At 39.7% G+C, this 15,699-nt stretch overlaps 1 protein-coding gene across 1 annotated transcript in view; it reads left to right on the top strand.

Moving 5' to 3' along the window:
- Positions 1-15,699, top strand: part of fndc3a (fibronectin type III domain containing 3A) — a 152,329-nt gene that overhangs the window by 8,235 nt on the left and 128,395 nt on the right. Inside the window, exon 3 of the mRNA XM_061972375.1 lies at positions 15,470-15,613. Within this exon, the coding sequence (XP_061828359.1) occupies positions 15,503-15,613 (111 nt within the window). The 5' untranslated portion in view covers positions 15,470-15,502. The remainder of the gene's footprint in view (positions 1-15,469; positions 15,614-15,699) is intronic.

Raw genomic sequence — 15,699 nt, 5'->3', positions numbered from 1 at the left:
TCCTTTTAAACGTAAGCCGAAACACTTCCGTCATCACTCATCCTTTTAAACGTTAGCCGAAACACCCATCATAGCTCATCCATTTAAACTTTAGCTGAAACACTTCCGTCATCACTCGTCCTTTTAAACGTTAGCCGAAACACTTCCGTCATCACTCATCCTTTTAAACATTAGCTGAAACACTTCCGTCATCACTCATCCTTTTAAACGTTAGCCGAAACACTTCCGTCATCACTCATCCTTTTAAACATTAGCTGAAACACTTCCGTCATCACTCATCCTTTTAAACGTTAGCCGAAACACCCATCATAGCTCATCCATTTAAACTTTAGCTGAAACACTTCCGTCATCACTCGTCCTTTTAAACGTTAGCCGAAACACTTCCGTCATCACTCATCCTTTTAAACGTTAGCTGAAACACTTCCGTCATCACTCATCCTTTTAAACGTTAGCTGAAACACTTCCGTCATCACTCATCCTTTTAAACATTAGCTGAAACACTTCCGTCATCACTCATCCTTTTAAACGTTAGCCGAAACACTTCCGTCATCACTCATCCTTTTAAACGTTAGCCGAAACACTTCCGTCATCACTCGTCCTTTTAAACGTTAGCCGAAACACTTCCGTCATCACTCGTCCTTTTAAACGTTAGCCGAAACACTTCCGTCATCACTCGTCCTTTTAAACGTTAGCCGAAACACTTCCGTCATCACTCATCCTTTTAAATGTTAGCCGAAACATTTCCGTCATCACTCATCCTTTAAACGTTAGCTGAAACACTTCCGTCATCACTCATCCTTTTAAACATTAGCTGAAACACTTCCGTCATCACTCATCCTTTTAAACGTTAGCCGAAACACTTCCGTTATCACTCATCATTTTAAACGTTAGCCAAAACACTTCCGTCATCACTCGTCCTTTTAAACGTTAGCCAAAACACTTCCGTCATCACTCGTCCTTTTAAACGTTAGCTGAAACACTTCCGTCATCACTCGTCCTTTTAAACGTTAGCCGAAACACTTCTGTCATCACTCGTCCTCTTAAACGTTAGTCGAAACACTTCCGTCAATACTCGTCCTCTTAAACGTTAGTCGAAACACTTCCGTCAATACTCATCCTTTTAAACGTTAGCTGAAACACATCCCTCATCACTCGTCCTTTTAAACGTTAGCCGAAACACCCATCATAGCTCATCCATTTAAACTTTAGCTGAAACACTTCCGTCATCACTCGTCCTTTTAAACGTTAGCCGAAACACTTCCGTCATCACTCATCCTTTTAAACGTTAGCTGAAACACTTCCGTCATCACTCATCCTTTTAAACGTTAGCCGAAACATTTCCGTCATCACTCATCCTTTTAAACGTTAGCCGAAACACTTCCGTCATCACTCATCCTTTTAAACGTTAGCCGAAACACTTCCGTCATCACTCATCCTTTTAAACGTTAGCCGAAACACTTCCGTCATCACTCATCCTTTTAAACGTTAGCCGAAACACTTCCGTCATCACTCATTCTTTTAAACGTTAGCCGAAACACTTCCGTCATCACTCATTCTTTTAAACGTTAGCCGAAACACTTCCGTCATCACTCATCCTTTTAAACGTTAGCCGAAACACTTCCGTCATCACTCATCCTTTTAAACGTTAGCCGAAACACTTCTGTCATCACTCATCCTTTTAAACGTTAGCCGAAACACTTCCGTCAATACTCATCCTTTTAAACGTTAGCCGAAACACTTCCGTCAATACTCATCCTTTTAAACGTTAGCCGAAACACTTCCGTCATCACTCATCCTTTTAAACGTTAGCCGAAACACTTCCGTCATCACTCATCCTTTTAAACGTTAGCCGAAACACTTCCGTCATCACTCATCCTTTTAAACGTTAGCTGAAACACTTCCGTCATCACTCATCCTTTTAAACGTTAGCCGAAACACTTCCGTCAATACTCATCCTTTTAAACGTTAGCCAAAACACTTCCGTCATTACTCATCCTTTTAAACGTTAGCTGAAACACTTCCGTCATCACTCATCCTTTTAAACGTTAGCCGAAAATCTTCTGTCATCACTCATCCTTTTAAACGTTAGCCGAAACACTTCCGTCAATACTCATCCTTTTAAACGTTAGCCGAAACACTTCCGTCAATACTCGACCTTTTAAACGTTAGCCGAAACACTTCCGTCATCACTCATCCTTTTAAACATTAGCTGAAACACTTCCGTCATCACTCATCCTTTTAAACGTTAGCCGAAAAACTTCTGTCATCACTCATCCTTTTAAACGTTAGCCGAAACACTTCCGTCAATACTCATCCTTTTAAACGTTAGCCGAAACACTTCCGTCAATACTCGTCCTTTTAAACGTTAGCTGAAACACTTCCGTCAATACTCATCCTTTTAAACGTTAGCTGAAACACTTCCGTCATCACTCATCCTTTTAAACGTTAGCCGAAACACTTCCGTCAATACTCATCCTTTTAAACGTTAGCCAAAACACTTCCGTCATCACTCGTCCTTTAAATGTTAACCGAAACACTTCCGTCATCACTCATCCTTTTAAACGTAAGCCGAAACACTTCCGTCATCACTCATCCTTTTAAACGTAAGCCGAAACACTTCCGTCATCACTCATCCTTTTAAACGTTAGCCGAAACACTTCCGTCATCACTCGTCCTTTTAAACGTTAGCTGAAACACTTCCGTCATCACTCATCCTTTTAAACATTAGCTGAAACACTTCCGTCATCACTCATCCTTTTAAACGTTAGCCGAAAAACTTCTGTCATCACTCATCCTTTTAAACGTTAGCCGAAACACTTCCGTCAATACTCATCCTTTTAAACGTTAGCCGAAACACTTCCGTCAATACTCGTCCTTTTAAACGTTAGCTGAAACACTTCCGTCAATACTCATCCTTTAAACGTTAGCTGAAACACTTCCGTCATCACTCATCCTTTTAAACATTAGCTGAAACACTTCCGTCATCACTCATCCTTTTAAACGTTAGCCGAAACACTTCCGTTATCACTCATCATTTTAAACGTTAGCCAAAACACTTCCGTCATCACTCGTCCTTTTAAACGTTAGCCAAAACACTTCCGTCATCACTCGTCCTTTTAAACGTTAGCTGAAACACTTCCGTCATCACTCGTCCTTTTAAACGTTAGCCGAAACACTTCTGTCATCACTCGTCCTCTTAAACGTTAGTCGAAACACTTCCGTCAATACTCGTCCTCTTAAACGTTAGTCGAAACACTTCCGTCAATACTCATCCTTTTAAACGTTAGCTGAAACACATCCCTCATCACTCGTCCTTTTAAACGTTAGCCGAAACACCCATCATAGCTCATCCATTTAAACTTTAGCTGAAACACTTCCGTCATCACTCGTCCTTTTAAACGTTAGCCGAAACACTTCCGTCATCACTCATCCTTTTAAACGTTAGCTGAAACACTTCAGTCATCACTCATCCTTTTAAACGTTAGCCGAAACATTTCCGTCATCACTCATCCTTTTAAACGTTAGCCGAAACACTTCCGTCATCACTCATCCTTTTAAACGTTAGCCGAAACACTTCCGTCATCACTCATCCTTTTAAACGTTAGCCGAAACACTTCCGTCATCACTCATCCTTTTAAACGTTAGCCGAAACACTTCCGTCATCACTCATTCTTTTAAACGTTAGCCGAAACACTTCCGTCATCACTCATCCTTTTAAACGTTAGCCGAAACACTTCCGTCATCACTCATCCTTTTAAACGTTAGCTGAAACACTTCCGTCATCACTCATCCTTTTAAACGTTAGCCGAAAAACTTCTGTCATCACTCATCCTTTTAAACGTTAGCCGAAACACTTCCGTCAATACTCATCCTTTTAAACGTTAGCCGAAACACTTGCGTCATCACTCATCCTTTTAAACGTTAGCCGAAACACTTCCGTCATCACTCATCCTTTTAAACGTTAGCTGAAACACTTCCGTCATCACTCATCCTTTAAAACGTTAGCCGAAACACTTCCGTCATCACTCATCCTTTTAAACGTTAGCTGAAACACTTCCGTCATCACTCATCCTTTTAAACGTTAGCCGAAACACTTCCGTCAATACTCATCCTTTTAAACGTTAGCCAAAACATTTCCGTCATTACTCATCCTTTTAAACGTTAGCTGAAACACTTCCGTCATCACTCATCCTTTTAAACGTTAGCCGAAAATCTTCTGTCATCACTCATCCTTTTAAACGTTAGCCGAAACACTTCCGTCAATACTCATCCTTTTAAACGTTAGCCGAAACACTTCCGTCAATACTCGACCTTTTAAACGTTAGCCGAAACACTTCCGTCATCACTCGTCCTTTAAATGTTAACCGAAACACTTCCGTCATCACTCATCCTTTTAAACGTAAGCCGAAACACTTCCGTCATCACTCATCCTTTTAAACGTAAGCCGAAACACTTCCGTCATCACTCATCCTTTTAAACGTTAGCCGAAACACTTCCGTCATCACTCGTCCTTTTAAACGTTAGCTGAAACACTTCCGTCATCACTCATCCTTTTAAACATTAGCTGAAACACTTCCGTCATCACTCATCCTTTTAAACGTTAGCCGAAAAACTTCTGTCATCACTCATCCTTTTAAACGTTAGCCGAAACACTTCCGTCAATACTCATCCTTTTAAACGTTAGCCGAAACACTTCCGTCAATACTCGTCCTTTTAAACGTTAGCTGAAACACTTCCGTCAATACTCATCCTTTTAAACGTTAGCCAAAACACTTCCGTCATTACTCATCCTTTTAAACGTTAGCTGAAACACTTCCGTCATCACTCATCCTTTTAAACGTTAGCCGAAAATCTTCTGTCATCACTCATCCTTTTAAACGTTAGCCGAAACACTTCCGTCAATACTCATCCTTTTAAACGTTAGCCGAAACACTTCCGTCAATACTCGTCCTTTTAAACGTTAGCCGAAACACTTCCGTCATCACTCGTCCTTTAAATGTTAACCGAAACACTTCCGTCATCACTCGTCCTTTTAAACGTTAGCCGAAACACTTCCGTCATCACTCATCTTTTAAACGTCAGCCGAAACACTTCCGTCATCACTCATCCTTTTAAACTTTAGCCGAAACACTTCCGTCAATACTCATCCTTTTAAACGTTAGCTGAAACACTTCCGTCATCACTCATCATTTTAACAACACAACGTTCAGTAAACCAGTTAGGGCTGGGCGATATATCGAGTATACTCGATATATCACGGGTTTGTCTCTGTGCGATATAGAAAATGACTATATGGTGATATCAGCTGTGGGCATTACACTACAGGCTTTTCTCACTCTTTCTTGTCTCTCCTTCTCAGAGACATAAAACAAGCGCACCTTCTTACATACGTTACATAATGTCGCGCGTGCAACGTCATACGCCCTTGCCGAGCGGCATGAGTAAGGCAGGTGGTGCTAGCGGAGTGGTGCGAGTGGTAATACGAGAGAGAGGGAAGGTGCCGATCTGGTAACAAATGGAGGAAGAAGAATTAATTCCCAAGAAAAACAGCAGGGGGTCCATCGTCTGGCGGGGGTTTGGCTTCAAGCGGAAAGATGTTGAACAGACAACCGTAATATGTCAAGTATGCGGCAAAAGCGTTGCTACAAAAAGTAGCACCACTGCTAATTTGTAAAAGTTACCCGCTAGAAAATAAGGAGTGCTTGTAACTAGAGATGTCCGATAATATCGGCTGATCGATGTTTTAAAATGTAATATCGGAAATGATCAGTATCTGTTTTAAAAAGTAAAATTAATGACTTTTTAAAACGCTGCTCTACGGAGCGGTACATATCCGTTAAAACACGGACGTAGGGCATACTTGCCAACCCTCCCGATTTTCCCGGGAGACTCCCGAATTTCAGTGCCCCTCCCGAAGATCTCCCAGGGCAACCATTCTCCCGAATTTCTCCCGATTTCCCCCCGGACAACAATATCGGGGGCGTGCCATAAAGGCACTGCTTTTAGCATCCTTTACAACCTGTCGTCACGTCCGCTTTTCCTCCATACAAACAGCGTGTCGGCCCAGTCAGATAATATATGCGGCTTTTACACACACATAAGTGAATGCAAGGCATACTTGATCAACAGCCATACAGGTCACACTGAGGTTGGCCGTATAAACAACTTCAACACTGTTACAAATATGCGCCACACTGTGAACCCACACCAAACAAGAATGACAATCACATTTCGGGAGAACATCCGCACCGTAATACAACATAAGCACAACAGAACAAATACCCAGAACCCCTTGCAGCACTAACTCTTCCGGGACGCTACAATATACACCCACTGCTACCACCACACAACACAAATAGGCATAATAATGTGTTAATTCCACGACTGTATACATCAGTATTGGTAATTAAGAGTTGGACACTATCGGGATATTGGCAAAAAAGCCATTATCGGACATCTCTAATTGTAACTCCGCATGTCAACATCTCGGCCGGTGCCACACCAGCAAAATGCCGAGGCATCCAGCACTGGCCCAATTGAGCCTGGCGTCTTCCATTTCCACATCAACAAAAACTAGTCAAATCAAATCAAATCAACTTTATTTATAAAGCAAATTTAAAATTTACCACAGGGGTAGCCAAAGTGCTGTACAATGGACAGGTTAAAAGATAAAACGAGTACCGAGCAAACAACACAACACAAACAGAACACGATAAAAAAAATAAAAAAATAAAAATAGAATAAATAAAAACATAAAAACAGGTTCACAGCAGGTGTATTATGGGGCGCCATAGTCAACAACAGAAGGAGATAACGTCCGCAGGAACCTACCACACAGCGAAGGACATACACTATTTGATTTCCTATTATGCAGCTCATTTTTATTTGACACTTATTGAAATATCTTGTGTGACATCATGCACAAAAGTGCACTTTATTTGTTTTAAACTATTGTAGTGGCGTTTTGTACAAAAAGTTCACTTTAATTTAGTGTTGTTTTGATATGTCACCTTAGTGACATCATGCACAAAAGTGCACTAACAGCTTGTTTTAAAATGTCTCTAACAATCTTGCACTTTCTGTTTTGAAATGACATAACTGTTTAATAAATACACTTTTGGTCAATTGACTTAGTTATGATTTCCCTCTCTGCATGAAAGTTTAAAATGAGCATATATTAATGCAGTATGAAGAAGAATGTTTTAATGTAGACACATAGAATCATCATACTGCTGTGATTATATGCATCAAGTGTTCATTCAAGGCTAAGGCAAAATTTCGAGATATATATCGTGTATCGTGACATGGCCTAAACATATCGAGATATTAATAAAAGGCCATATCGCCCAGCCCTATAACCAGTGTTTTTCAACCCCTGTGCTGCGGCACACAGGTGTGCCGTGAGATACAGTCTGGTGTGCCGTGGGAGATTATCTAATTTCACCTATTTGGGTTAAAAATATTTTTTGCAAACCACTAATTATAGTCTGCAAATGATGTGTTGTTGTTGAGTGTCAGTGCTGTCTAGAGCTCGGCAGAGTAACCGTGTAATACTCTTCCATATCAGTAGGTGGCAGCGGGTAGCTAATTGCTTTGTAGATTTTGGAAACAGCGGGAGGCAGCGTGCAGGTAAAAAGGTGTCTAATGCTTAAACCAAAAATAAACAAAAGGTGAGTGCCCCTAAGAAAAGGCATTGAAGCTTAGGGAAGGCTATGCAGAATAAAACTGAACTGGCTACAAAGTAAACAAAAACAGAATGCTGGATGACAGCAAAGACTTACTGTGGAGCAAAGACAATGTACATCCTGAACATGACATGACAATCAACAATGTCCCCACAAAGAAGGATAAAAACAACTGAAATATTCTTGATTGCTAAAACAAAGTAGATGCGGGAAATATCGCTCAAAAGAAGACATGAAACTGCTACAGGAAAATACCAAAAAAAGAGAAAAAGCCACCAAAATAGGAGCGCAAGACAAGAAGTAAAACAGTACACACAGGAAAACAGCAAAACACTCAAAATAAGTCAGGGTGTGATGTGACAGGTGGTGACAGTACACCTACTTTGAGACAAGAGCTACCGTATATTGATGCATGCTTGGTTATGCTTTAAAGTCATATCCAACAATTGCGACAACGACTTTTCACTGTCAACTGGCTTTCATTTTTTTGATGATTTCTGCTAGTGGTGTTCCTCTGCATTTTTTTCAACGCACAAAATGTGCCTTGACTCAAAAAAGGTTGAAAAACACTGCAATAAACAACTCGCCTGCTGACGAGCACTGCGATGATAACAAAACAAACACAAACATGACACCTGTAGCGTGCACGGTTAAAGTTCATTTCCAACACCGTTACAAAGTGGTGCGTTTTATATATTTACATTTCTCTTTCCATGTTCGAAAAGGAGTAGGAAGAAACCAAGCTTATTTAATCCACTTCATAGCAATTTACCTACACATATTCCCTTCCAGCCCTTATTTTCTACCACAATTTACGTGGATAAAATACAACAGCTCTCTTCATTAACAGTCAAGTCGGTTGGGATTTGCATATGAGATGAATAATATCTCAACAGCCTCCTAAACTGGATCATATTAGTGCATTGTTCATTAATACATGACACAATTTAACGTGCTAAAGGTTTTAAGTGTTGTCCGTGCGTACAAATTGTATCAGTTATATGTTAAGAATAATTGTTGTGCTTTCTTGTCTAGCAGGTTATAGTTGGTGCATAATTTTATCTGTTTGCAAATGCACCCAATCTTTGAAAATATTTTTTAATAGTGTTTGTATGTTCGACATCCAACATTTATTTGTTATTTTCTAACACAATTTACATGGATTAAATACAACAGCTCTCTTCATTAACAGTCAAGTCAGTTAGGATTTGCATATTAGATGAATAATATCTCAATACGTTTATCTTGAACAGCCTCCTAAACTGGATCATATTAGTACATTGCTCATTAATCCATGCCACAATTTAATTCTACATACCGATGTGCTAAAGTTTTTAAGTGTTGTCCATGTGTACAAATTTAATTAGTTATATTTCTCTTCTTTTGTTGAGAATGATTATTGTACTTTCTTGGCTAGCAGGTTAAAGTTTGCTTTGTGCGTAATTTTAGCTGTTTGCAAATGCTCCTAATCTTTGAAAATATTTTTAAATAAAGTGTTCGTATGTTCTACATCCAACATTATGTATTATTTTCTAACACAATTTACAAGAGTTCTCTTCATAAATAGTTAAGTCGGTTAGGATTTGCATATGAGATGAATAATATCTCAATACGTTTATCTTGAACAGCCTCCTAAACTGGATCATATTAGTACATTGCTCATTAATCCATGCCACAATTTAATTCCACATACCGTTGTGCTAAAGTGTTCTCTGTGCGTACAAATGTTTTCCGTTATATTTCTCCTCTTTTGCTGAGAATAATTGTTGTGCTTTCTAGGCTAGCAGGTTATAGTTTGCTTTGTGCGTAATTTTAGCTGTTTGCAAATGCACCTAATCTTTGAGAAATATTTTTAAATAGACTTAGACTTAGACAAACTTTATTGATCCACAAGGGACATTGTTCCACACAGTAGCTCAGTTTCAAAGGATGGAAAGGGTAAGAATGGAAAGGATAATATGATGCAGGTTAGGGATGTCCCGATCCAGGTTTTTGCACTTCCGATCCGATACCGATATTGTTTTTGCACTTCCGATCCGATACCTATACTGGCCTATCCGAGCATGTATTAAACTTTAAAGTTATTTAGCCTACTTAGTTGTCAGAATCATGTTGAAAAGGGTTTTAGTACTCTTGATAACAACTAGCCAGCTGAATTAGGGGAGTTTGAATAATACACAATGGTTGGTAACAAGAAACTGACCCGTTTATTCAAGGATAAACACAAAATAAACAAAATTATACATGACAAACAGAAATGGCATCATTGAACTAGGGCTGGGCGATATGGCCTTTTTTTAATATTGCGATATTTTAAGGCCATATTGCGATACACGATATATATCTCGATATTTTTGCCTTAGTCTTGAATGAACACTTGATGCATATAATCACAGCAGTATGATGATTCTATGTGTTTTGATTGATTGATTGAGACTTTTATTAGTAGGTTGCACAGTGAAGTACATATTCCGTACAATTGACCACTAAATGGTAACACCCGAATAAGTTTTTCAACTTGTTTAAGTCGGGGTCCACTTAAATTGATTCATGATACAGATATATACTATCAGATATATACTATCATCATAATACAGTCATCACACAAGATAATCACATGGGTGTGGAGGGGGCGGATGTAAGTGTCAAAAAGACAGCCAAAAGAGTTTGATATGAGAATAAATCTAAAGTTAAAATATAGGGTAGAAATGCACCCATTTGCAGGAAATGTAGTCTTGATTTTCAAAATGTTCTTTCAAGGCTTGCATGTCTACATTAAAACATTCTTCTTCATACTGCATTAATATATGCTACTTTTAAACTTTCATGCAGAGAAGGAATTCACAACTAAATAAAATCACTATTTTTTTCATACGGTGTTGATGTGGAAATGTTTGCCTTGGCATTTTGATGGTGTGGGCGTGTGGCACCGAATGGAGATAAGCGTCTCGACAGACGTTACAATATTTGAACATTGATGACGAAAACTGTTTTCTCTGTCATGTCCGTGTGTCGAAAATTGTTATGCGCTTATTTTTTTATTTGATTTTGTGCGTGGCATATAATTGCTATGCGCAGAGGACACTTTGAGCAGTGCGAACCTTTAGAGGGAACGTCACACGGCTGCGCTAGCATCACAGCTAACGTTAGCCATGCTGCTACCTCTAATGCTGGGAGAGGACGTATACGTATGTGACGTATGACGTGACAGTATGTGACGTGTGTAAGAAGGTGCGCTTGCTGTCTGTGAGAGGGAGACACAGGAAAGAGTGAGAAGAGCCTGTCGTGTAATGCCAGCAGCTAAAAGCAACTGCGTGAGAATCCACAGACCTGTGGATGTGTTGGTGTGCTGGAAAATGCGGAACGGAACTTAGGGAGCAGCAGAACAGTGGAATGTATTATTTAAATCGGTGCGTTGGAAAACACGGACCGGAGTTTTTAAAAAAAAACTGGATCTGGATCGGCATTTTCCCATGCCTTGCCGATACGCATTTTTTTGGCAAATATCGGCGGCCGATCCGATCCAAATATCGGATCGGGACATCCCTAATGCAGGTTATAAGTAGACTAAAATGTACCATAGTAGCAATATAACATATATGTAATATTTACATATTATACAGTATACAATATATATTGATATATTATTTTATTATGTATAACAAATCCCACTTACTATGTACAATATTACAGTATATGTAACAATGTTCGTATGTTCTACATTCAACATTACCGTATTTTTCGGAGCATAAGTCGCCCCGGAGTATAAGTCGCACCAGCCGAAAATGCATAATAAAGAAGGGGAAAAACCTATGTCGCACTGGAGTATAAGTAGCATTTTTGGGGGAAATGTATTTGATAAAAGCCAACACCAAGAATAGACATTTGAAAGGCAATTTAAAATAAATAAAGAATAGTGAACAACAGGCTGAATAAGTGTACGTTATATGAGGCATAAATAACCAACTGAGAACGTGCCTGGTATGTTAACGTAACATATTATGGTAAGAGTCATTCAAATAACTATAACATATAGAACATGCTATACGTTTACCAAACAATCTGTCACTCCTAATCGCTAAATCCCATGAAATCTTATACGTCTAGTCTCTTACGTGAATGAGCTAAATAATATCATTTGATATTTTACGGTAATGTGTTAATAATTTCACACATAAGTTGCTCCTGACCAAACTATGAAAAAAACTGCGACTTATAGTCCGAAAAATACGATAAGTATTATTTTGTAACACGTTTAGTGAAAAAAAGTGCTCCTTTTGTAGTTATTTCCCCATATTTCTGCCTGATAACTCAAATATGGCAACGCAAGCGAGCAATAGAGAATACGTAGTGATTTTTGGTCCAGAACACATTTTGCTTTATCCATTATTGATATATACACTAGCTTGGCTGCAAAGCTAACCGAGCTAAGACCGCGAATAAGAAACCTAACACCTGATGCTTGATGAATCCTAATTGAACAGTGAACGCCTCATACAGTATGTAGGGTCTGATTATGCCCTGCACCTGGCAGCCAGGTGTTGCCGCTCTAAGCAGATGTTCGTTTCCCCGGCTGGGCGAGTTTTCAGATTGTGACTTTATTGCACACAATGCTGTTTCCTCGCCAACTCCAAGAGCGCAGCAGTTGGATTATTGCACAAATAGTGAAGCTTGGGGCCTTCTTCATCTTCAACTTGATTGTTATTGCATTGAAATTCGGCTTTCGAGCATTTAATGACAAAGTGTGACGCTTATTATTATTATTATTATTATTATCCAGCAAGCTAGTGTGTGCTGCCCCCGCAGCCGCAGTTCATTGACCATCAAATCAAATCAAATCAACTTTATTTATAAAGCACATTTAAAATTTACCACAGGGGTAGCCAAAGTGCTGTACAATGAGCAGGTTAAAAGATAAAACGAGTATCGAGCAATCACATTGGTAAACGCGCTGTGTTGTCTCAGCTTAAGGCAGGGAGGGGCCAAAGCTAACAGATAAGCCAGATCACTGCCAGCTTTTAGGAGCGCAGGCGCTGGACTGTAATTAGGTCCAAGGACACATGATACATCTCTCTCTCTCTCTCATGGTGTTCTTTCGCCGCCAACTCTTCACGTGATCCGCGCTCGCTCGGGCACACTCATTTTATTAGGTGTCATATTTCATTAGGCCGCATCCACTTGGGCATCTCCCGTCACATAGGAGATTGTATTTAATCGCTCATCATCAGGCTGCTGCTTCTTTCAGTCCGCGTCATATCTGCTCCTTCGAGCTATCTTTATATTGCACTGTAATATTATACTTTGGAATATTATATTACCGTATTCTCCACCGGTATATAAGCCGCACCCACTAAATTTTAAAAGGAAAACACGTACCTTAATTGTTTCCAAACGGTGTCTGAAACAAGGCAGTAAAACAGCTGATCAAACAAAACATAAGTCATGGTCATGGACACACTAGCTGCGTAAGCTAGCTCTTTAATGAGTTGAAACTGAAGTGATACAAAAATAATGCCGTTTTAAGTTAGTAAACGTGTTAGCGTATTAGCTAATGCTAACGACGCCGGCTTCATTACATTACGATAGCACATACAAATGAAAACACCGCTACAGGCATCACACACGGGACGGTTTAGTCAGTAAGAATTGTTTTAGTTACAGTGTAAAAATTGCAAACGTTGCTTGGAGTGATGAATGAAGAATCCACACAAGTAGAATGCACTATGGACGTATTTACTTCCGGTTCAGCGCATTAAAACAGGAAGTGAATTTTCAACCCGCAACACCGGCAGTGAGCGATCTCGTCTAAAAGATGGCGATACTTTGGAATATTATATTACCGTATTCGCCGCACTATAGAGTGCACCGGTATATAAGCCGCACCCACTAAATTTCAGAAGAAAAACACGTACCTTAATTGTTTACAAGCGGTGTCTGTAGCAAGGCAGTAAAAGGGCTGATCATACAAAACAGAAGTCATCGTCATGGACCCACTAGCTGCGGAAGCTAGCTCTGTAATGAGGTGAAACTGAAACAATACAAAAAGAATGCCTTTTTAAGTTAATAAACGTTTTAGCGTATTAGCTAATGCTAACGACGCCGGCTTCATTACATTACGATAGCACATACAAATGAAAACACCGCTACAGGCATCACACACGGGACGGTTTAGTCAGTAAGAATTGTTTTAGTTACAGTGTAAAACTTGCAAACGTCTCTTGGAGTGATGAATGAAGAATCCACACGAGTATACTACGCTAAGGACTGTTTTACTTCCGGTTCAGCACATTAAAACAGGAAGTACATTTTCAACTCGCAACACTGGCAGTGAGGGATCTCGTCCAAAAGATGGCGATACTTTGGAATATTATATTACCGTATTCGCCGCACTATAGAGTGCACCGGTATATAAGCCGCACCCCACTAAATTTCAGAAGAAAAACACATACCTTAATTGTTTACAAACGGTGTCTGTAGCAAGGCAGTAAAAGGGCTGATCATACAAAACAGAAGTCATCGTCATGGACCCACTAGCTGCGGAAGCTAGCTCTTTAATGAGGTGAAACTGAAACAATACAAAAAGAATGCCTTTTTAAGTTAATAAACGTGTAAACGTGTTAGAGTACTAGCTAATGCTAACGATGCCAGCTTCATTACATTACGATAGCACATACAGATGAAAACACACGGGACGGTTTAGTCAGTAAGAATTGTTTTAGTTACAGTGTAAGACTTGCAAACGTTGCTTGGAGTGATGAATGAAGAATCCACACGAGTAAACTACGCTAAGGACTGTTTTACTTCCGGTTCAGCACATTAAAACAGGAAGTACATTTTCAACCCGCAACACCGGCAGTGAGGGATCTCGTCCAAAAGATGGCGTTACTTTGGAATATTATATTACCGTATTCGCCGCACTATAGAGTATATAAGCCGCACCCACTGAATTTCAGAAGAAAAACAAGTACCTTAATTGTTTCCAAACGGTGTCTGCAACAAGGCAGTAAAAAGGCTGATAAAAAAAAACAGAAGTCATCGTCATGGACCCACTAGCCGCGGAAGCTATGTTAAAGGTCTAAAAAAATTTATGTAGAACGCCCGGCGGGCCGGGTTGAAAAACTTGATGGGCCGCATGTGGCCCCGGGCCGTATTTTGCCCAGGTCTGGTCTATCTTATCCTAGCCTACCTAGTAGCCACAACAACTAATTAATTTAAAACGCATGACGCAGGAAGGCGAATGATGCGGACACGTATGTTACTGGATACTTTTTAATAAACTTCTGCCTCTGAGACTGATATGCAACTATATTTATTTGATACTTGTTTATATTGACAAATGTGCTGTTTTATTGTTCAGTGATCACTACGTACGTCGAGCGTGTGTGCTTAGCTGTTGTGTAGCTGTTATCTCCTATTACCATGAATTGATTAACGTGGACCCCGACTTAAACAAGTTGAAAAACTTATTGGGGTGTTACCATTTAGTGGTCAGTTGTACGGAATATGTACTGTACTGTGCAATCTACTAATAAAAGCTTCAATCAATCAATCAAAGCCTAGCATGTTTACCTTTTGTAAAATATAAGAAATTGTGTGCTTATGGGAGGACTGCCTGTATCGCACATGATATCACATGCAAACACATATGAACCAATACTTGTTGTCTTGTAGATATTGGGCCGATATCGGCTGGAGAGAGAATGTTTTTATGTAGTTGTAAACATCTTTTGCCTCTTATTTTTCTTCACTGACCTATTTTTTTGCAAATGGATGATTTGTTGCAGAAGAACCTCTTTAGGGGTGTGAATGAGGGAAACATGGCAGACCACACCCCACCTCTGGAGTCCGGCCAGCTTCTCAGCCCTGAGCTCCCTATCCTGGCGTCACCGCCGCCCCCAGCTATGGTCAACGGGGAGGGCCCCCAGCAGGTACTCTTTTTTTATTTTATTTTATTTTATTTTATTTTTTTTAATTTTAAATTTTTTTATTTTCCCCCTCTTTTTTTAAAGGGGAA

The sequence above is a fragment of the Nerophis lumbriciformis genome, linkage group LG17 (assembly GCF_033978685.3).
Source record: "Nerophis lumbriciformis linkage group LG17, RoL_Nlum_v2.1, whole genome shotgun sequence".
Lineage (NCBI taxonomy): Eukaryota > Metazoa > Chordata > Actinopteri > Syngnathiformes > Syngnathidae > Nerophis > Nerophis lumbriciformis.
This window is presented reverse-complemented; position numbering and strand designations above follow the sequence as displayed.